The sequence below is a fragment of the Leptopilina heterotoma genome, unplaced genomic scaffold, assembly GCF_015476425.1.
Source record: "Leptopilina heterotoma isolate Lh14 unplaced genomic scaffold, ASM1547642v1 Lhet_411, whole genome shotgun sequence".
Classification (NCBI taxonomy): domain Eukaryota; kingdom Metazoa; phylum Arthropoda; class Insecta; order Hymenoptera; family Figitidae; genus Leptopilina; species Leptopilina heterotoma.
In genome coordinates, this window is record NW_025111072.1 from 208617 (window position 1) to 232098 (window position 23482).

General features: G+C 32.5%; 1 protein-coding gene across 6 annotated transcripts in view; it reads right to left on the minus strand.

The window, feature by feature from the left end:
• Window positions 1–23482, minus strand: part of LOC122506360 (beta-glucuronidase-like) — a 623628-nt gene that overhangs the window by 187460 nt on the left and 412686 nt on the right. For all 6 annotated transcript variants that reach the window (XM_043618482.1, XM_043618483.1, XM_043618484.1 and 3 more), the window contains one exon: window positions 18885–19146. In XM_043618482.1, coding sequence (XP_043474417.1) covers window positions 18885–19146 — 262 coding nt within the window. The remainder of the gene's footprint in view (window positions 1–18884; window positions 19147–23482) is intronic.

Here is a 23482-nt window from a genome sequence, read left to right on the forward strand (position 1 = left end):
GAAAAAAGTTATAGGGGAGAGTGGTCCTAAGTTGGCCGTGGGCCTAAGTTGGCCACCCTGCGTTTCTCAGAGATGGTATACTGGACGAATCTATAATTTCGTGGTGTGATATATTGATAAACCATGATATAATTTATGGACCTAATTATAATCAAAGATTCTTTTACACATTGTGAGGACAATAATATTGTTTACGACAAAAAAATTTAATTTTTCTTGTTTTTTCGAGAGCAGCTAGAAGAGATGAATAATTTAAAAATTCTAAATGAGTGTGTGCGTTAGTTCCTTTATTTAAGAGGGGGGTAAGGTTTAAGAACTTTTTTTCCACATTTTTTATTTTTGTTTCTGAAAATACAATATCTGAAAAATATTGTATTAAATTTTTAGATCATTCAGAGCAAAACTCTAACTTAGTTTGGCACGCCTTTTAGCTACCTGCGCTGAGTGGCGAGCGGCAGCTGTTTCGGTCTGTATTGCATTACTTTTGTTCTCACTTTTATATTTCAGTCTAAACTTGAATGCTTAGGAGAGATGATAGTGATGTTCTGTATGGACCCGGCATCGATGATGACTTGTACGTATTTTATAAGAAAGTCCAGTGCTTTAAAGACATTTTCATTTTTTAGTGTACAAAACTTTAAATGTATTTTCCCAAACATGTTATTTTTAAAGTCGGTGACCAGCCTACCGGAAAAACTACATAACCGATCGTTTTGAAATTTTGTACACTTATTCGACATATAAATTAATAGCTCTCTAGTTACGTCGAGTTTTTAAATTTTTTTAAATTATTAACAATTTTACAATAACAAATAGGTAGATTTTTTCATCAAAAATCGTCATTTCGGCTTTAAAATGGTGTCACAAATTGAAAAATTAAGAAGAACTCATCGTGACTAAAGAGATAAAGTAATAAACTGAACAATACATTTTTATTTTTTGGTTTTAGATGATCCAGTGATGCTGAAGGCTGGTCACCGCACAACCACTTTTTTCTAGGCACCTGCGGAGATCTGCAATAACTTCGTTATTTCTCTCTCTATGTTTCAACAAAATTTTTTTTGAATATTCTTCAAATTTAATTTTTTTTATTAGCGTAAAAATTTGAAACTTGTAAAAATTTACAGGGGTCCTAAGTTGTCCACCTATTGTTTTTGTTTGTTTTTATTTATGTTTTGCTTCTTTTTTGTGTTTTTCATCACGAGAAAGACCAAGAAAGTGTAATGTAGGAATTAAACAAAGACAGAAAACAATAGAAAAAACATACTACAAAAACGCCAGTCTCCGCAGCCATCCACCACTGTAAATAAATAAAATAAAACAATGCTTCATTTTATGTACAAAAATAGTTAAATAATGCGTTTTTATTCTCCTAAATGTATCAAATTTGTAAAATATCTGCGTAATTGAAAAGAATATGCTTCTTCCTTATACTTAAGCGAAAAAAAGTGGTGGCCAACTTAGGTCCGCTATTTCTGAAATGTCAAAAATGCAAGTTTCCCTAAGCGTTTTTGTTTTTTAACTTTTAACACTGAGTTTTGTGGTAATTGAGTACATTTTCAAACATATTTAGTCACCACAAAGTACTTAACATTAAGAAATTGATAAAACATTTTTCAATACGAGACTGATATATAATGATTAAATATCTGTTAAAAATGTGTCATTAGATACCTGTAAGAGTTGCAATAAATTAATTTTTAAAAATATTTCATGTTTTATACAGTATATTGAACAGCTGTATAAACGTTTGGCAACATTGCACACAATTTTCTACTCAAAACTAAATGTAAACAAGTCATACCAAACATTTGCAACACGACTAAAGAAATACGGTGTACCAAGCAAGTCAAATCACAAAATAATTGTTTCTGTTTCGATTGGTTCAGTCAATTGATAGAAAAACTTTATATAAATTCATTATACATTAGAAGAATTATTTTATTGAAGTATTCTTCCTTCTTTGTCAAAAGATTGACACCGAGATTTATTGATAGTCATGATATAGGCCGAGGTATAAGCTTAGGGGCCGTCCATAAACCACGAGGACAATTTTTCACCAATTTTTGACCTCCCCATACAATATGGAAAACCATTTTTACTTTATGCAATTGACCTTAATTTTGTCACTCGGTGGTTTTTAGAGTCGCTGATTACGAATTTGATGTAAGTTTTTATAAATTTAAAATGGCGGATCCAATATGGCGGAATTTTCTTTTAAATTTATGCAATTGACCTTAATTTTGTTACTCGGGAGTTCTAATTCCAGTCAGGTAGCTGTAAGTGGCCTAGGAGCACTCACTGACAACTGACTTCTGTTTTAGCACTTGCGCCGACTCACGACCAGCGAGCATGGATAGAAGTTTTTTTAAATTTCTCTTCCCCATATCAGATTCCTAGTAACGAGAACCGCAATTAGAAGGCGCTGATGTAGCCCAAAAACCTCGGTAATATTTAAAGCCCAAAAAAGCGTATAAAAATAGGGATGTAGCCAAAATCGCGGTTTTTAGTAACGTAATTTTGCCTCATTGGAGGTTTTTGACGTAGCATAGATATTTTTTATGTGAGCAAAATATGTATTTTCAAAAAAATAAATTATGTATAAAATTAATAAAGTATTAATTTTAATATTTTTCGTTATTTACTTGGTTGGCAAAACCAGAAATATGGTAGACTCTGTGAAGAGATACCAGGATACACTCCCTCTGCGGAAATTTCCTGTAATCTTAGAGACGCACATCGACCTCCACGTCCGAATGAACAAATTCACGTGCCCTTGGATATCAAAGACGTCGCCTCAATGCTCCGGCAATGCTATAACGTCTATGTAACTAACGGAGGCAGTTCAGAGTCCATCTGTGCCAGATGGTAGTACCCTGTTTAGACTCGCTGGTTCCTCGACACGGAATAAACCAGCACGAATCATGAAAATGAGCGGTAAAAAATGATTACCTGCAGGGTAATGCTTCGGCTAAATCCCTCTCCGGTTCCAATCGTCAACCGCATAGCGTGGGGGCGATGGCCGGTGGTCCGTGGATACAGGAGGGCAAAAACGCTTTAAAGATTCCAGATCATCCTGAAACAGATCATCCTGGAAAGAATCCAAGTAGACAAAAGTGGTGTACTAGGACCCAGAATAGGTATCGATTCAAGTGTGGGCAGCTGCATTAGCGTTTTCAGCAACGCTTCTGCTGATGCTATCGCTATTGATAATCAGGACAAGGACACTTGTATTAAGCTGCGAGAGGAGGAGGCTGCTTGCATTGAAAATATCTAAGAAGAAGTAGGCAAGATGCTGGAGTCCTGCAAGGTACATACGAACTTCAATATGACTATCAAGAACGGTCTAAAGAACCTGACAGAAATTGTACAGGAGGTTAGAAAGAAACATGCGAAGGAGCAGGATGCGCGCTTCTACCACGGTATGTCCATTTCGGAAGAGATGCGTGAGGATCTGAAGAGAAAACAAGAGCGATTCCAAGCAAAGGTCATTAGAAATGTCGTGCTGGAGTGCTCTAAGAAAAGGAAGAAAAGTGAAAGTAGTCCAGAGGTGACAAAGGAGGTAAAGAAAAGGAAGGAAGCGCCTTCTACGACACCAAAGCCAAGACCAGATCATGGTATTACGGCGAGGTTAGCGGCTGGAGGATCAACAATGATCGTCAGGGTTGCGGAAGGAAGATCATTTGCCAAGGTTCTGGGAAAGGTCCGTAAGGAGGTGAATTCAGAGGCAAGTCAGACAAGAGTAGTTGGAGCAAGACCAACCAAGAAGGGAGACCTCCTCATTAGGATAGGAGGCTCCTCAGACAAGAACGGGTTTACTGAGGAAGTGAAAAGAGTGGTGGGTGACATGGGTAATTGGGTAAGGTGCAGAACGTGGACCGAAAGGTTACTCTGGAGATCCGCGACCTGGATTGACCCAAGAGGACGAGGTGACGAGGTCACCGATCAGGATAAAGCTGAGAAGCTCGGTTGCATAAAGGTTGGTTTTATGTCATGCCCGATCAAAAGGAGGTTTATAATACTGAGGTGACATCGATGCCTTGATTATGGTCACCTAGCAAGAGAATGCAACACGACGGATAGATCGACTACGTGCTTTAGGTGCGGAGAAGTCGATCATAAGATCGTGGATTGTAAGAGGAAAGCTACTTGCTTCTTATGCAAGGAGAAGTTCCCAGAAACGAAAGACGTTTATCACGTCGCGGGAAGTGGAACTTGCAAGGTCTTCAGAACCGCCCTTGAGGAGGCGAAGAAGACTTTTGCAAGGACCAAAAGTAGGATTATATTAGCCACTTTGAATTTCTGAAAACAAACATTGAATTCGTAATCAGCGACCCCAAAAGCCTCCGAGTAAACAAATTTTGGCGAATTTAATTATATTTTAGTATTTTGAAAAATAGTGACCAACCCTTTCAAAGTTTCCTTCATATTTGACGCCATATTTGGTCCGCCATCTTGAAATTTTAAATTCTAATTTACGTTTCTTAAAAGTATACAATTTTTGTTCCCCTATGGATGAGAATTGAATATTATTCACACACGTTTAACTCCTTAGCAGTGTAGTCAAAATAAGGTTTTCGTGCCACAAATGTGCTAAATTTTTTTTATTTCTTGTAATACCTGATATCATTATATTTTATGTTTTTGGGGTCGCTAAATCCAAATATTTGATCAAAATTTAAAAATTCAAAATGGCGGCTTTAAAATAGCGATCGAAAAATTTCAATGAATTTTAAATTTTTTCGTTCGCCATTTTGGAGCCGCTATTTTAAATTTTGACTAAAGATTTGAATTTTGAAACCTAAAAACCCCCCGAAGAAGACAAATTCAGACAAATTTATAAACTTTAAAAAAATTTGGTCGCCATTTTGAAGCCGCTATTTTGAAATTTTTAATTCTGACCAAAGATTCAGATTCAGCGACCCCAAAAACTTTAGAATATTCATATTTTTTATTTATTACAGAAAACCTTTGAATGTCGCTATAGCGGTCATACACATTAGTGGCACGAATTATTATTTTTGCCTCTATAGACGTCATACACTGTAAAGGGGTTAATGGGTTAAAAATTATCAAACTCGAAAAAATAAATTTTTTTGTGTTTTTGAAATTAAAACCGCCGTATTTAATTTATGGGTTGAAGGAAATTCTTTTTATACACCGGAATCGAAAAGAGCAGACTCAATACCTACAAGAAACATACTTGCGATATAAAATATGATCCGCATTATTCATAAAAGTATAGGTTGAAATTGCGCAAAGAATTTTCTTATTTGAGGCGTTCATGGGTTAATCATTAAAATAATAAATACACACTATAATTTGATTAAACACTTTACTTTTTTATAATTATTATTATATCTCCGTGCCCGGTTGGAACTTTTGTTCTACCTGGGGCGCATTAGAACTTGTTCTTTTGCGCGGGGTTGCTGTTCCTCTATCGGACGCGTGCCAGGTGGCGAATAGGTTAGCTTCCTAGAAATAGGTGGTATCGAGGAAATCAAATACTCGACGCGGACCAAAACCAGCAAACAAGAAACATCCATCATGAGCGATTGTAAAAACGAGGAAGAGTACCTGCGGGGTAATGCTACGGCCAGCTGCATTTCTGTCTTCAGTAATGCTTCTGCGATTGACACTGCTAGCTGCAATGAGGATCGAGATGAATGCGTAAAGCTGCGGGAGAAAGAGGCAGCGAGCATTCTAGAAATGGAGGAGGAGGTCAGCAAGATGCTGAAGTCCTGTGAAGTCCAAAAGGTCCAAATGCAAGGAGACCAAACCGGCACCAAAGCCAAATCCAGATAAGAAGGGAAGAGCCACAGTGGTCGTCAAAATTGGAGGGTCTTTAAACAAGAAGCTGTTCACCGAGGAGGTGACAAAGGTAATCGGCGATTTGGGTAAGGTGCAGATGGCGGACCGGCAGACTGTGCTGGAGATCCGCGACATGGACACCCTTACCGAACAGAAGGATGTCAAGGAGGCCCTAGACAAAGTATCTACGGTACCAGAAGAAAGCAGGAAGGTGACGGTCCTCGGACCAAATAAGCGAGGTATTAAGCTCTCTGTCGTGGTCACCACCCAAGAGGACGCGAACAGGCTGGAGAAAATAGGGCACATTAAAATCGGTTTTGTGTCCTGCAGAATAAGTAGAAGAGTTATGGTCACAAGGTGCCACAGGTGCCTTGGCTATGGCCATATAGGTCGAGACTGCCAAGCAGTTGTGCGTTGAGTCCGACATACCCCAGCGCAAGCGGGAACTTCCTGGACATGCATAAAAGCATTTTTTTTCTCTTCTCCCCCGTGAATTAAAAAAAAATTATTATTATATTAACACCATAGGCAGGGAAATGTCAGGAAAAATTTTATTCAGGGAAATTAAGAAAATTGAGACCTTTTTCGTCTTACTGTAAAAAATAGCGTCTTTGTCGTATTTTCCTTCAAACGTTGCATCAAAATACCACAATTTTTAGTAAAAAAGTGCAAGTTATTTTGATTGTGATAATGCGAAAAGTAACTATAAACAAATCATTCAAAAATTGTTTTTGAATCATTTTTTAAGACACAATTAAATTTTTGAAATATATCTATAATAAAAATCTTTTTGAATAGTTGAAATTTTGTAAAATTTAATTGAAAAATAATTTATTTATTTTAAGTATTTTGTTACAGTTTTTGAAAATCAATTTTTAAAGTGTTACGTTTGCAGTAACTTTTTCTTTTCTTATTTCAAATTCTAATGTAACATATTTGTCACATGCATCGTATACAAACAAGCATCCACTTGTTGACGACAGAAGTGTTAAGCATTCGACACTCTAAGCGATATGAACGTATCATAACGACAGAGAATAAGAGAAACGCGAAAGAATGCTTAATAACTTCTGTTGACCTCAAGGTATTAATCAACTTATGTGTATATTCTATTAATTCCACTAAATGAGATTTTAATATTAAATCAAATCAAAGTTGAAATCGTTTAAACAATTAGATATTCTTATGACAAGTTTTTCAACCAATTATATTAATATTACTATATAATTTCATGTGTGAACATTATTACAGATAAATTCTCCTATAAAGAAAAATTGTATTTAACAACATTATGGAAATGTTTATGCATAAATCAATTGTTATAATCATACACAAGTAAAACATACGAATTGTTAATAACAAAATTCAACTTATGTAATAATTCTTCGAATTTGTATTATATAAGAACGACTCTAAAGAGGGATATCCAACGCATAGTGACCCCACTCGAGGCAAAGTTCAGTGACCTAGGGCCTATTCGGTTAAATTTGATTGGTTAACTAAAATAGCTCGGCTCCAGATTAGTCTAGAAGACGACCTACATAAATAAAAATAAATAGCAGTGTTTAGTCTTAACGATATTTTATTGTTATTGACGAATTTAAAGACGTGTTACAAATGTAACGAATGATTTGTTTTAACAATTTTTAAACTTTAAAAAAATGACTAGGTATTTAATTCTTCACTATTCAATAATTTTTTTGTACTTGCATTTTTATTTGTAAAAAATTAATTTTTAATTTTCATTGTTTAAATAAAGTGTCCTGATGATGGTGTCAAACCAAGACACCGAAACGTTCCACAAGTGTTTCATTTACTACTCTTCCGATAATCGATTAGAAAACTACAACAAATTACAACATCGGATGAAAATAAACGATAATTACTATAAACTAATTAATTATTTGATGAATTTTAAATATTAATGTTTTCTCCAAAATGTTAAAAATAATTCTAAAATATTATTTTTGCATGTATTTGGATTTTTGGAAATATGTAATTATAAATACTGAAAATATTGCATTTTAAAAAATTAGATGCTAATTTTCATTAATTTGAAAGATTTGTTTATAAGTCGAAAAAAGTCTCAATTTTCTTACTTTCCCTGAAAACCAAATTTTTTATTGACATTCCCCTGACTTTACTGTTATTTTTTGCTTTGAAATATGTTTAAAAATAAGGTTTATAACTTTTTAACATGCAGGAGTAACATTAGAAAAAATACTTATTTTTTAAATGTGCAATGTCCACGTAGAAAAGTGTAAAGGGGGAGGGGATTGCCAAATGTTTATAACCGGAGGCGGGGGTCAAAAATTGGTGAAAAATTGTCCATTTTTCTTAGGGAACAACGATAAAATTTATACCCCTTACTCATACCTCGTTCTCGATCTCTTTCATTCCCCCCCCACTTATCGACATTGCAGATCTAAAATGGTTAAAAATCTGCAACAACCGTTTCTTGGAAAATATAAGATATTATTACCTATAAATTTGGAAAATACACAGGATGAGTATTTTATTTGTTGTAATTATTTGAAAAATATTATTGTTAGAAAGTTAAATTTTGTCAGTTTCCCTGTAGCAAATCTTTGACTACTAGCTTAAACTGCAACGACCATTTCTCGAAAACAACGAAACAAAATAATTTTTCCATTTAGGAAATTTAATTTTGTAGGAAAATACAGAGGATGAGACTCATTTTCCATTCATAAATAAATAAAAACTTTATTTTTCGTAAAGTGTTTATGTGACAGCTGTTCGGTGGCACTTGATATTTAATTTACTAGCATTAATTTTTCTTTAACAATTTGAACAAAATAGATGTCTCACATTGTGTATCTTTTATCACTAATGAATTTCTACTCGAAAAGAAGACATTATATTTAATTGTTATTAATTTAAAGCTAAAAATAATCAAAATTTGTCAGTTTTGGAACCTTTGGCGCCATCTCTTGGTTCTATAAACTACTAAAACTGTCACATGTGTTCTTCTTGTTGTAAATTGCTATACAAAACAGTTTACATAAATTAAAGATTTTTATTGTTGTTTTCATATGTAATGAATCTTATTATGTGTATTTTTTATTAAAATTAAGTTAGCCAAATGGAAAAATTATTTTGTTTTGTTGTTTTCAAGAAAAGGTCGTTGCAGATTGGGCTCTTGGAAACTGCCCATATTTAATTTTTTAACAATATATTTTTTTAATAATTATAACAAATAAAATACTCATCCTATCTATATATTTATGATAAAAAATGACTTTCCCAAATTTATAGGTCATAATACCTTATATATTTTAAGAAACGGTCTTCTGTTAACTAAAGAAATAGGCGTTACTATCTTACCTATTCGTCTCATTTTCCTTCCTATACTGAAAAAAATGATATTGTCGATTTTGCCATACGAGTATAGTAGGGACGTATGGCTGAAACAGCAATACTGTATTTCTGTTCTTCAAATACAGTATTGGTGATCTTCACATATATATTACTGTCTCTCACATACATATAGCTGTTCTACACTGCGTATAGCTGAAACAGCAATACTGTATGGCTGTCCCATATCCACCAATATAATATGTGAGCATTGGCCATATTTACGGCAGTATCATAAATATATTTTTTTCACAGAACACTAAATTTAAAGGAGAGACAATACCTCCCTCTCTTTCCGTCTATCAATATTTCTCTCTCACTGTGGACAGACTAAATGAATGAATACGAAGATTATTATAGTGAATTTTGGCATTTGCAATTATTTTGCCATTTTTTGAGAAATGAGACGGTTAGAAGCACATGTTGCACAAGTGAAAAGGGCATTTTTAAAGAGGCAATTTTCCACTGATATAAATTCAGGTTGCCAAAAAATATCCGTGAAATCACCCTTCTTTACCCCCTTCAAATTTTTTCAAAAATACCCTAAAATATTCCTTATTTTATAGGCTTTCTTGCATAAGCACATATGTATATGTCGGCCGTTAATTAATGTATTGAAGAAAAAAAATACTAAAATTCATAATTATTTAATTCCTAAATTGAGAAAGTTTTCACATTGATGAAATTTGTATTGGGATAAATCTATTTGCTCGACATTTATCACTAGTATATGTGGTATTTAAAAAAAAAAATTAAACAAGTTGTTCATTTCATGATAATTTAGCTTCCTCAATATGATATATACCAATTTTTTATTTTAGAATAATTATTTTAAAGTGTTAAGGCTATGTCCAAGTTGTGAAATGTAAACAAACCAAGTACTAAAATCCCAATTTTGCGACAGCCGATTCTCCCACAAAAATTAACATTTTTACACTTTCTTACATAGCTGAAAGCATGAGAAAACAACTAAGTTTCATTCAAAACAAAATATGCACTTCCAAAAAATATGCACGCACATGGTGTTGTCAATGCATTCTTAGTACGGTCTGCGCATGTGCAGAGAGCAACAGAGTCTCACGTTGCGAAAAATTAATGTGTTTGACTACATCAACATCAACGCGACGCGTCAAAAATGCTATTTTACAGGCCATTTTAATTAGTTATTTTACTAATTGCTTCTTATTGCTCATAGTCAAAAATGATTTCACTGAAAACTTTCGACACTATTTTTCCATTTTCGTAAAGAAAGTGTAAAAATGATCATTTTTGTGGAAGAAAAGCTGTTACAAAAGTGCGATTTTTGTGTTTGGTTTGTTTACCTTTTGGGTCAAACCATTTTATTTCGCCTAATGTATTTTTGACCTTTATAAAAAATTTCAAAAATCAGGGAAAATATTCTTACATGTTCGGGGATTACGAAATGAACAATGATTTGTAAAAAATAATTACATTTCATATAAAAAAGATGTTATAAATTGAGAGTACATGAAAAAAGGTAACATTGACAGACATTACAAAATATTTAAAAAAGGAGTAATCTCTTTCAGAAATATAAAAAAGCGATTGATATTTATTTTTAAAGACTGAATTTGTGTTTTGAACTTGATAAAAGTATCAAATAATTTATAATAATCTGTAAAATATGTTATTTAAGTTTCAGTATGAAATGTCAAATATCGATCATATTTAACAATTTCTTTTGGCAAAGTAATTTAATTTTACTAAATCAGAATTATTTAAATAATAAGTATTTTAAATACACTTTAATATTATTTAAATACTTTTTTGATTATCAACTGAGAAATATAAAAAAATTTACCTTAAAAATTAAACATTCTTCATATACCTCTGAGGAGACCTGTGTCATTTTATTTTGATTTTGAATGTTTGTAACTTCGTTGGAGAAAAACCGACTTATGCAAAATTTTTGGAGCATCTAGATTGAAGCAATATCTTCCTGCTGCTAAAATTTCGCGATGAGTTTTGCACTAGTCTTCAAAAGAAATTAATTTCAAAAAAGTGTTTATTTTGAAGGTTATTGACAAGTACTATAGCTGACTTGAAGTTGGTTTGTTTTAAACTGACTTAAAAAAAAGTTTTATTTTGAATTTGACTTTTATCGCAAGTAGCAGACCAACTTCAAGTTAGTTATAATTCTTGTCTGTAACCTTCAAAATAAACAATCCTTTTAAGGGTAATTCCAAGGTGTGAAATGTAAACAAACCAAAAGGTAAACAAACCAAAAACAAAAATCGCACTTTTGTAACAGACGTTTCTCTTACAAAAATTAACATTTTTACACTTTCTCTACAAAAAATCATTTTTGGCTATGAGCTGTAAAAAGCAATTAGTAAAATAACTAATTAAAGTGACCTGTAAAATGACATTTTTGACGCGTCGCGAAAATAAAACTGTTTGAGTATATCAATCGCACTGACGATGAAGAAGTCTCATGTCAGCGATTAGACCTTCAACATGTGGAAAGGGAAATTTTTTCCTTTGCTCCTTAAAATTACAAGAGAAAGGGTAAAAACTTCTTCATCGTCCGTGCGGTTAATATAGTCAAACACTTGAATTTTACGCGATCTGAGACTCTGTTGCTCTCTGCGCAAGCACAGAGCGTACTAAGAATGCATTGACAGCACCATGTGGAAGTGCACATTTTCTTTTGAATAAAGATTCACATAAATTCACATAAAATTCACATAAAGAAAATGTGAATTTATATTTATGTACGAAAATGAGACCTCGTAGATAAATAAAAATTCACATTTTCTTTATGAAAATGGTGAACTGACGTACTCTATTTGGTAACTACGCCTTGCATAGCTGAAAAAAATGAGAAAACAACTAAGTTTCATTCAAAAGAAAATGTGCACTTCCACATGGTGCTGTCAATTCATTCTTAGTACGCTCTGCTCTTGCGCAGAGAGCAACAGAGTCTCAGATCGCGTAAAATTCAAGTGTTTGACTATATTAACCGCACGGACGATGAAGAAGTTTTTACCCTTTCTCTTGTAATTTCAAGGAGGAAAGGAAAAAATTTCCCTTTCCACATGTTGAAGTTCCAATCGCTGACATGAGACTTCTTCATCGTCAGTGCGGTTGATATACTCAAGCAGTTTATTTTTCGCGACGCGTCAAAAATGCTATTTTACTGGTCATTTAAATTAGTTATTTTACTAATTGCTTTTTATTGCTCATAGCCAAAAATGATTTTTTTGACACTTTGAAACTCTAATTTTCCATTTTTGTAGAGAAAGTGTAAAAATGTTAATTTTTGTAAGAGAAATGGCTGTTACAAAAGTGCGATTTTTGTGTTTGGTTTGTTTATCTTTTGGTTTGTTTACATTTCACAACTTGGACATAGCCTTAAATCAATTTCTTTTGAAGACTAGTGAAAAACCCATCGCGAAATTTTAGCAGCAGGAAGATATTCCTTCAGTCTACATGCTCCAAAAATTTGTCATAAATCGGGTTTTCTCCAACGAAGTTACAAACATTCAAAATCCCGATAAAATGAAGAATGTTTAATTTTTAAGGTAAATTTTTTTATATTTCTCAGTTGATAATCAAAAAAGTATTTAAATAATATTAAAGTGTATTTAAAATACTTATTATTTAGGGGAGGGTAAGCTACATTGAACCGGGTATTTTATAAAGTCCAAGAACTAATTAAATTTTATACATGTCGATCAGGTTTTTGTATCAAAATTAAGCTGAAGTACTCCTTTAGTTATTACACACGTTACAAACACAAATTATTATGATTAAATAATTAAATTAAATTTTTTTTAACAAGTTATACTTTTCTTATTTTGAAGGATCTGTGTCTACATTAAACCACCTCTAATAAAACACTACAATTTACTTTAAAAATAATATTTCCACTTACACATTGTAAAAAATCTTATTTTTCACTCAAAAAAATAGAAAATTGTTGTTAAAGAGTTATTATTTGTTAATATAGGAGATTAATATATTTTGATGTCAGGTTAGGTAGGTAAAGTGACAGTTTGAGTTTATCTCTTTCACAATTGTGATGAAAGCATGTCTTCTAGTATTTTTCTTACTAATTTGTAGAGCAGACAACTTTACAGCTCTTAAAATTGAAAATTCTTTGCTTTTTCGGGTGGTTCAATGATGCCGCACTCACTGTATTCACATGACATTTACAACAAAAATTGTTTATAATAAATATATGTAAGAGTTAAAATTCTTTATCACATCGGAATATTAAAGTTGACACCCTTAGCGAAATAAATCACAATTTTACTAATTTTTTAAACTTCCTATTTCAAAAAAAACTTGATTATATTTTCACAAAATTTTTTGTTTTGTACATGAAAAACAGTTTTTTTAGTTTTTCTTTATGAATAATAAACCTACGTGTCCGAAATTTTTGGACATAGTTTGTTTCAGTAAAACTAACTTATATATTTAATAAGAAAAAATTTCACTTAAGTCATTTCTCAGAAAATTGAAGTGGTTTACTGTTGACGCTGGTTCAATGTAGCCTACTCTCCCCTTAATAATTCTGATTTACTAAAATTAAATTACTTTGACAAGAAAAATTGTTAAATATGATCAATATTTGACATTTCATACAGAAACTTAAATAACATATTTTACAGATTATTATAAATTATTTGATACTTTTATCAAGTTCAAAACACAAATTCAGTCTTTAAAAATAAATATCAATCGCTTTTTTCATATTTCTAAAAGAGATTACTCCTTTTGCTTCCTCGTGAGGAAGCTTTGTAGTCGTTTAATTTACAAAATTTTTAAAAATCCTTTTAACAAATTTTCTTCTTTATAGGACTATGTTATATAACACCCTGAACAGTTGTCCGGATGTATGCATGTGTGTGTATGTGTGCGTGTGTGGATCCCGATTTTTGTGAACACGATAACTCGAAGAGGCTAACGAATTTGGCTAACATTTACCAGGTATATTTATCTTAAAAATATCTCGAAATGGATTGATAGACTTTAAAAAATTCTCAGAAAAAATTTTTTTTTGGACTTTTTTCAAAAAAATTTTTTAAGTTTGGTTATTGAAGTTAATATATAATAAAATCTTATTCTTTGCATCAAGACGAATCGATTGGTATATAAAAAGTATAAATTGTATGAGAATTTATAGAGTTAATCACAATTAAAGCTGAAAAATTCGCATTTTTATCAAAAAATGAGTTCTTTCCGCAAAATTATGTTGCCATATAAGAAAATCTTACTCATTTATTTCTAAAATCTTATTCTTTGCACCAAGACGGATCGATTGGTACATATAAAGTATATATTATATAAATATAATATATACTTTATATGTACCAATCGATTAAAACCAATTATAGACAAAAAATTTGCACTTTTAATAAAAATTAATTTTTTCTTAAGAATCATGTTGCTGTACAATAAAGTGTTATTATTTATTGAAAAATAAATCAAAAATTTTATTTTTTGCATCAAGACGAATCGATTGATGTATATAAAGTATATATTCTATTGAAAATTATAGAATTAATTACAATTAAATTTAAAAAATTCACTTTTTTACTAAAAGTGTTTTTGTTTATTTAGATTCATATTACTGTACTAGCTGTCGTACCCGTCTTCGACGGGTATTAGTTTCTGCAAATAGATTCAATAGTGTGTCTACCAGTCTCGAAAAATGGGAAATAGCAGGGAATTTAATTTGACCGGAAAAAATAATAATTAGCTACCATTAACTATTTCATTAGAAAAATACAGTAGAATCTTTCAATAGTGCAGTCGTCGGGAATATTGTGCACTGTTCGAAGCAAGCAAAAACTAAAACATTCAGGTCCGTGTCAAGAAAATTAAGGGTCCTCTACTACTAAATACCGGGCACCACTAAATGATACTAAATAATCAAATGAGCGACGGCACTGTATTTGACGTCACAGATTCCCTTTCCCTTTGCCCCCTGAAACCCCTTGTCTACTCAACTCACTAATGACTACACTGTTCAGAACTGCACTAATGAAAGATCCTACTGTATTACTATTCTAAATCAGTGATTGACTTTTTATCATCGAATAATTTATTTTTAATTAATTAAAATGCAGAGAACAATGTTTGTCAATTATTTGTAGAAATTTAATTATTGTATTATAAGTCAACCCAAAATTTCCACCAGTTTTTGGAGTTATAGTAAAGTCAAATTCGAACTAATTGTATCATAATTGCTAAAATCTAAAATAAGATCTATACCCTGTAAAAAAAAAAGTATTGGGAGGTACGGGATTCCGTATTGCAAGTGCCAACCTGCCAATGCGGTATTCGCGAAATACCGCATTGGGTGTCGTGGTGAATACGGAAATCAAGGGGTCCCAATGCGGTGCAAGTTTTAAGCTTTAAAAAAACGAAAATACGTGACAGGAGGAAATAATTAGTGTCAGTGGAGAAATATGCGAGTTAAAGGAATGAGAAAATAATAATAGTGAGTGTAAAAATGAAATTTTAAGAAAAAAAGGTAAGTTGAACTGTCAAATATGGGCCCAATGCGGCATAGGCTGATTTCAATGCGCCACAGCAAAAGCAACTTTGACTGGTTTGAATGGCGTGAAATAGGTAAACAAACATTTTCTAACACATTTGTCTCCGTACACAGACACTTTTCACTAAATCTGCCAACGTACAATTGGTAAGCATCTTCTAAATTACAATAATAGAAAATATTGTTTAGATTCATGCAGAAACGTGGTTATAAAATAAAAAATTGGAAAGTAATGTAATGCAAATCATATGTCAGCTGGGCCACTGTGTTCGCTCGATTCGCTCTGCTTGCTTCTGCCCTCTACTGGCGACTTGCACTATGTACCGATTGTGTACCGCATTGAAAGCAGCCTACGCCGCATTGGACTCATATTTGACAGTTCAACTTACCTTTTTTTCTTAAAATTTCATTTTTACACTCACTATTATTATTTTCTCATTCCTTTAACTCGCATATTTCTGCACTGACACTAATTATTTCCTCCTGTCACGTATTTTCGTTTTTTTAAAGCTTAAAACTTGCACCGCATTGGGACCCCTTGATTTCCGTATTCACCACGACACCCAATGCGGTATTTCGCGAATACCGCATTGGCAGGTTGGCACTTGCAATACGGAATCCCGTACCTCCCAATACTTTTTTTTTTACAGGGTATTGCAGGCTGAATTCAGTTTTTCCCAATTAAATTAAATTCCTGCATATTTCTCGTTTTTTCCAGTTGGTAGAACCCCTGTTAAAAATATTAGTAAAAACAAAAACCCGTCGAAGAGTATTTTCATAAAATAAGTGAATTTTTGTAGCCATTTGTAGTTTTATTTATTGTTAATTCTTATCAAGAAAATTTATATTTGATGAGAAAAGATACACCTGGAAAAATTTGGACAAAGCTGGGAAAAACCCAGATACTAATGCAAGTATCGTATCACAAGTATTCTTGAATTCCTGCGAATTTTATCATAAAAAATCTCCAATTTTAATATTTTCGAAATTTTTACAATTGAAAATTTTTGATTAATTGGATAAACAAATAATTCTAAATTCCATTATTTTGACGTCAAAAGTTTATCAGACCCCAAAAATACTACTGAATTAAGCTTGATAGTAATTGGTCTATAAATTATAATTTTTCAATTTTTTGACTGCATTAAGATGCAAAAAATTTTTTATGACACTACACTACTATATTCCCATGTACTTTTTCCCGCTGAATCCGAATTCGCAGTCATATATTTTTACACTCGGATCTCGCATTTAAAGTCAGAATTTACAGATTTCTGACTGATTTGCTCAACATTTTGAGATAAACTCAACAAATCGATAAAAATGCAATTTAAAATGAAAAAAGAAAATTTTTTGCTATGACACTACACACTAGTGTATTCCTATGTATTTTTTCACTGTGATTCCGAAGTCAGAATTTTCAAAATGGCTCAAAATTTTGGGTTTCATTAAAAGTGCTTAAAAACATGCATGTAAAAGGGAATTTTTGTCGAAACCTTATGTTATAATAATGGAGGGTTTTGATATTCAGAACGAATCGAGAGTTACCTCACTCAAACAACTCTGTCTTAGCTTGTGATATATTAGACGAAAATTTATTTCGCTTGTACCTGTAACCAGGGTTTGAGTTCTAAAAATTGTTGTGCCAAGCTGATAATTCTAATTTCGAATTTGTATTCAGTGTATATATAATTCATGAGAATACACTATCGAATACCAAAAAAATGAACTCTTTTGCATTAAATTAAATTTTGAGCATTTTTGGATTTAACTCAAAATTTTGAGCCAATGTAATAATTTTAACTTTGAATTTAGAAGCAGTTGTAAAAACATGAGAATATACAAATGTAGTGTACTAGCAAGAAAAGTAGAGATACTTGACTTTAATTGAGGCTCCAGTTCATAAAAGGGCACTTTCAGCATTGATTTTAAATAGTTAAAGTGACCTTTTAAGATGCGGAGCCTCAATTTTTGTAACTGAACAGATTTTCTAGTGTGTCTCAAAATTTTGAGCCATTTGAATAATTCTGACTTCAAATGCGAGATCCGAGTGTAAAAATATATGGAAATACTGTAGTGTATTGTCATAGCAAAAAATTTCCATTTCTTTATTTTAAATCGCTTTTTTTATCAATTTTTTGAGCTTATCTAAAAATTTTGATCAAATCTGTCAATTCTGACTGCGAATTCGGATTCAGCGGGAAAAAGTACATGGGAATATAGTAGTGTAGTGTCTTAAAAATTTTTTTTCATCTTGATTCGGTTTTTTGAGTCGTTTTTTGAGTTTATCTCAAAATTTTGAGCAAATCTGTCAATTTTGACTTCGAATTCGGATTCAGCGGGAAAAAATACACAGGAATATACTTTTGCAGTCTCACAGAAGAAATTTTTATTTTCGTCATTTTCATTCGGTTTTTTGAGTCGTTTTTTGAGTTTAGCTCAAAATTTTGAGCACATCTGTCAATTCTGACTTCGAATCCGGATTCATCGGGAAAAAATACATGAAAATATGCTATTATTATGTCACACAAATTTTTTTTAATTTTTTTGGTTCAAATTCGTGTTTTGAGTCGTTTTTGAGTATAACTCAAAAAAAGAACCAATTTGAGCATTCGGACTTCTGATTCGGATTCAGCGGCCAAAAATACATGGGAATATACTACTGTAGTGTCTCGGCCACGACACTTTTTTTTAGTGTGCCTGTGTTATTTTAGAAATATTGATGAAATATATACTTTAGGTATATACATGAATTGATTCTTTTCTATGTCATGAATACAATTTTGGCAAAAATTAATGAACATTTTAAAAAAGAAGAAAGTTATTTAAAAAATACAAAAATCAATTTTTTTCAAAAATTAAAAAATTGATAAAAAATGTTTATTTTTAGATATTTTTGACAATCCTTCTGTCTGATTTTAGACATTCGTGACAGTAATACACCTACCAAATTTTATCAAAATCCGTCAAAACGTGTAAGAGAAAATTTGTCCACAAGAATCGGGTGACATACATATACACACATACATCCGTACATTTGTTCCTCTGGAAGAAATATATATACTATACTTGAAAATTTGTAAAAATAATTGATTCTAAGAAGTGCGGAAATCGACATCACTATAAGGCTTCCTTTAAGAGGAAGAAAAAGTAACAAAAGTAGACTTACATCAACTCCTCGTGAAAGGGCTATTGTAATTGGTCGCGATGAATCTAATGCTTTGGTATGCCGAACTACTTCTTGGAAGTAACCAGCTGCAGCAGCTAATTGTGTCCTAGGTTCATTAGCAATGGACCATGCTATTACTGATGGTCGATTTTTATCTCTTCTAATTAGTTCAGATAAAGAATCTTTATGTCTCTGTAGCAAAGTTGGTGTAAAGTTTTCTGTATCTACAGATGGACATTCGTCTATGATGAGAAAACCTCGTCTGAAAAACAACACCAATTTAATTTATAATAACATATTTCAATATATAAACACTTTAAGAGATATTTTGAATACGTATTTCTTATGTCTCCAGAATCGATACATAGAATGGCATGGCAAAAAAATCTTAATTTAAATCAACAATTTATATATTCGTGAATGTGGGGCAAAAATAGTCAGGTAACAAAGATTTCATTTTTCTGCTAAAGATGAGCTGCTGCAAAAAATAATACGGCCAGCAAATAAAGGACCATTGTATAAAATTTATTGTTTAGCAACAGTTATTTATGGTTCTTGTTTTTTTTTTTTTCATTTTCACTCTCTTTTACATTTTTAAGGGCATGGGTTTTATGAATTTTTAATTATATCAAATGTTACAGTGTTTTAAATTTTGTTTTGTTTTGATACAGTCAAATTCAGGTGCGGGTCCCCTTAATGTATTGCTTTTAAACTCTCTATAACACAGCCCCACAAAAAAAAAGTGTCGTGCGCGGCAGACCAGACTAGTCATTTCCTATGTATTTTGACGCGCTGAACACGAATCCGAAGTCCGTTTTGCTCCATCACGTCAGGATTTTTTTCTAACCTCAAAAAATCTGTCGGATTTTGAGAGGTAGGCTATTTTTTCTTAAATTAATGGATTTACTTCAAACTTGGTAACTAGGGGCTTTTTGGGTCGCTGATGACAAATTTGAAGTTAGATTTTCAAAATTCAAAATGGCGGCTCCAATATGGCGGACGAATTTTTTAAAAGTTAATGGATTTACTTCAAACTTTGTAACTAGGGGTTTTTTGGGTCGCTGATTACGAATCTGAAGTTAGATATTCAAAACTCGAAATGGAAATTCTTATATACATAAGTAAGGTATTCACGTCCTTTTATGGTAGCGCACTCTTTTGTCCTCAAAGGATCTGTGTAATGGTTTTCGTTTCAAATTGGTGCCTCCAGGTACAATATCCCTTTTCAGCATCCAACAGTAGTCGGACATCATATTTACATCCCATCTTCCTTGATAACGATGCTCAAATTCTTTAAGATCTTGATGGAATCGTTCTCCTTGTTCTTCACTGTAATCTCCCAAATTTTCAGGGAATCGATCCCGATGCGAGTCTAAGTAATGCATCTTTATGCTCATTAAGCATCCTAAGTTACCAAAATTTTTAATCTTATCACTAACTATTTGCTCCCAATTTTCACTCTTGTGATTACCCAGAAAATTTTCGACAACTGCTTTGAAACTAAGCCATGCGGCTTTCTCCTTTTTATTCATCTTGGTGATAAATTGCTCATCTTTTAACAATTTGCGAATTTGTGGTCCGTCAAAAACCCCTTCTTTTAGTTTCGCATCAGATTTTTCTGGAAACTTTTGTTCCAGGTATTTAAAACAGTTTCCTTCTTTATCTAAAGCTTTGACAAATTGTTTCATTCCTCCTAGTTTCGTGTGTAAGGATGGAATTATCACCTTTGAAGGGTCGATTAGGGGATTTTCTATTATATTTTTTGATCCTGGTTCGAAAGAATTTCTTTTTGGCCATTGTTTTTTAATGTAGTGATTTGCTCGATCTCTACTGTCCCACAAACACAGGAAACATGGTGTTTTTGTAAAACCTGATTGTTGTCCAAGTAGTATGCTTAAAATCTTAAAATCTCCACAAATTTGCCAGTTGTGTTCTCGGTATCTAATTTTATCCAAAACTAGTTTCATATATTCATAGTTTTCTTTCATTTCCGTTGAATGCGCTATTGGAATTGGAGCATAAATATTAGTATTATGTAGTAGTACTACTTTTAAACTTCTTTTCGAAGAATCAATAAATAGTCTCCAATTTTCATCTTTGTATATATTTGTTTTTAATTTATTCATGAGTCCGACAACATCTGAGCAATATACCAACGACGGATTTTCATCTTTTGTAAAATATTGTCGGAATTCTTTTTCTCTGTCTCGATAAAAGCTAGCTGTTGTGCCTTTTGATAACAAGTTCTGCACAATCCTTCGGCAATTTTAAATCTCTAATGAGATTGCTAAGTTCTTCTTGGTTAAACGTTTGTCGAATCTTTATCTCCTGTTCATCATACGGAAGGTAATAGTCGTCCTCATCATCGGTTCTCATGTCTTTATTTTCAAAATCTAGAACATCTTCAGTTGAAGTGTCAATTTCCAAGGTTTTGGGAGAAGAAGGTGGATTGCATGAAATTTCTGGTTTTTTACAGTGGGGACATTAGCATACAATATGTTCTTTTTATTTTTGTTATTATATCCTTGCACATTGGTGTTGCAAAAATAACAATCTTTTTGATTTAATGGTTTTTCCCACAAAGTTGGCTTTATAAACTTTAGTTTATCCTCTTTTTTATGATTCCAACGAGCTAACATTGTGTAACAGGAACTGCAAATTTTGTGTGGAACAAAATTTTTATCCTGATTGGTTATCTCAAGATCAAAATAATCTTTGTAGATCTGTTTGCTATTTTCATTTATTGATTTACGATTTTTGGGGACATCGAATTGTCCACATATGTAACAAAATGCATCTGCATTGCTGTCGCATAAGTGTTCCGACGTTGTTACTGCAAAATTAAGTTTTCAAGCCTTCGGAGTTTTATTATTGTTTTTATTTTGAGAAGCCATGATTTATGTGAAAACCTGCACGTTAGGGATCCTGGCCCGATCGCAGGTGAGTCCGCCGTCCTAGGGGTGATAACCCTCATACCTCCCCAGGCCTAAGTATGAGAGCTTTCCGACTTTGACGAGGACAAAGTCAACTTGTCGTCGGACACACTACGGCATCATCCTCACACCCTAACGTCCCCCTGCAGGGTTGCGCGCCTACGCTGGCTTCATTACTTTGATAAACAGGAAGCGAATCATTTTACACATCCCCTTTCGGGGCAGTTGTCATCGCCTACTACATTTATCGAAGCAGCAGGATTAGTATTGTGCTGAAACACAATAAAAGTGCAAAGCGTACAAGGTAAACAATGTATTTTTAAGGAATAAGATAGTGAAGGATAAAGGATATTAAACTTCCTTTTTATCTTGTTGCTTAAAAATTTATTATTTAACTTTTACATCTTATTGTCACATTATTACCTCAATGAAAAAAGTTTTGTGCATTTGCCGAATTGATCTCTATGATGCAATGAGACCCAACTGTCAGTTCTTGAGAGTAGTTCATTACAAAACAAAAAATAACAGTTCCCGCTACACAACACTCTACCAAAAAATCTTTCGGAGCAGCCACACGGAAAAAATTTCTGTGCACTGTTTATCTCTATATGTGCACCCATGGTCCTTAATTACAGTACAAATCTTACACTTTGAAAAGGGATCATATACGGCCCTTTTTAGAGACAGCAAACGCACTTCCATCGGACAACCTCTGCATCAACTGCGTTGGAAGTGAGACAAGCGGTGCACGGACATTTTTTCCGTGCAGGGGGTTTAAAATATGAAAGTCTGACTATAGATTCGTAATCAGTGACCCAAAAAACTCCTAGATACCAACTTCAAAGTAAATCCATCAATAGTTAAAAAATTCGTCCCCCATATTGGAGCCAACATTTTAAATTTTGAAAATCTAACTTCAAATTCGTAATCAGCGACCCAAAAAACCCCTAGATACCAAGTTTGAAGCAAATCTATCAATTTTTAAAAAATTCGTCCGTCATATTGGATCCGCCATTCTGAATTTTGAAAATCTAACTTTAAATTCGTCATCAGCGACCCAAAAAACCCCTAGTTACCAAGTTTGAAGTAAATCCATTAACTTTTAAAAAATTCGTCCGCCATATTGGAGCCGCCATTTTGAATTTTGAAAATCTAACTTCAAATTTGTCATCAGCGACCCAAAAAACCCCTAGTTACCAAGTTTAAAGTAAATCCATTAATTTAAGAAAAAATAGCCTACCTCTCAAAATCCGACAGATTTTTTGAGGTTAGAAAAAATCCTGACGTGATGGAGCAAAACGGACTTCGGATTCGTGTTCAGCGCGTCAAAATACATAGGAAATGACTAGTCTGGTCTGCCGCGCACGACATTTTTTTTGTGGGGCTGTGTAATATAATTAAGTTTATTGTTTGTAAACTGATTTGTAAAAATGATCAATTATGTTCTTAAAAATTTTTTTTAAACGAATCGTTTTTGAGTTATCAACAATTGAAAAAAATGGCTAATTTTTTAAACAAATGATCATATTATTCTTAAAAATTATTGTACAAAATATTTAAAAAATGCGTTTTAAAGGTGTTACAACCAGTTTTCAAATAATATATAAAAATTTATCAAACTCTAAAAATGAATTTTTTATGTGTTTTTGGAATTAAAACTGACAT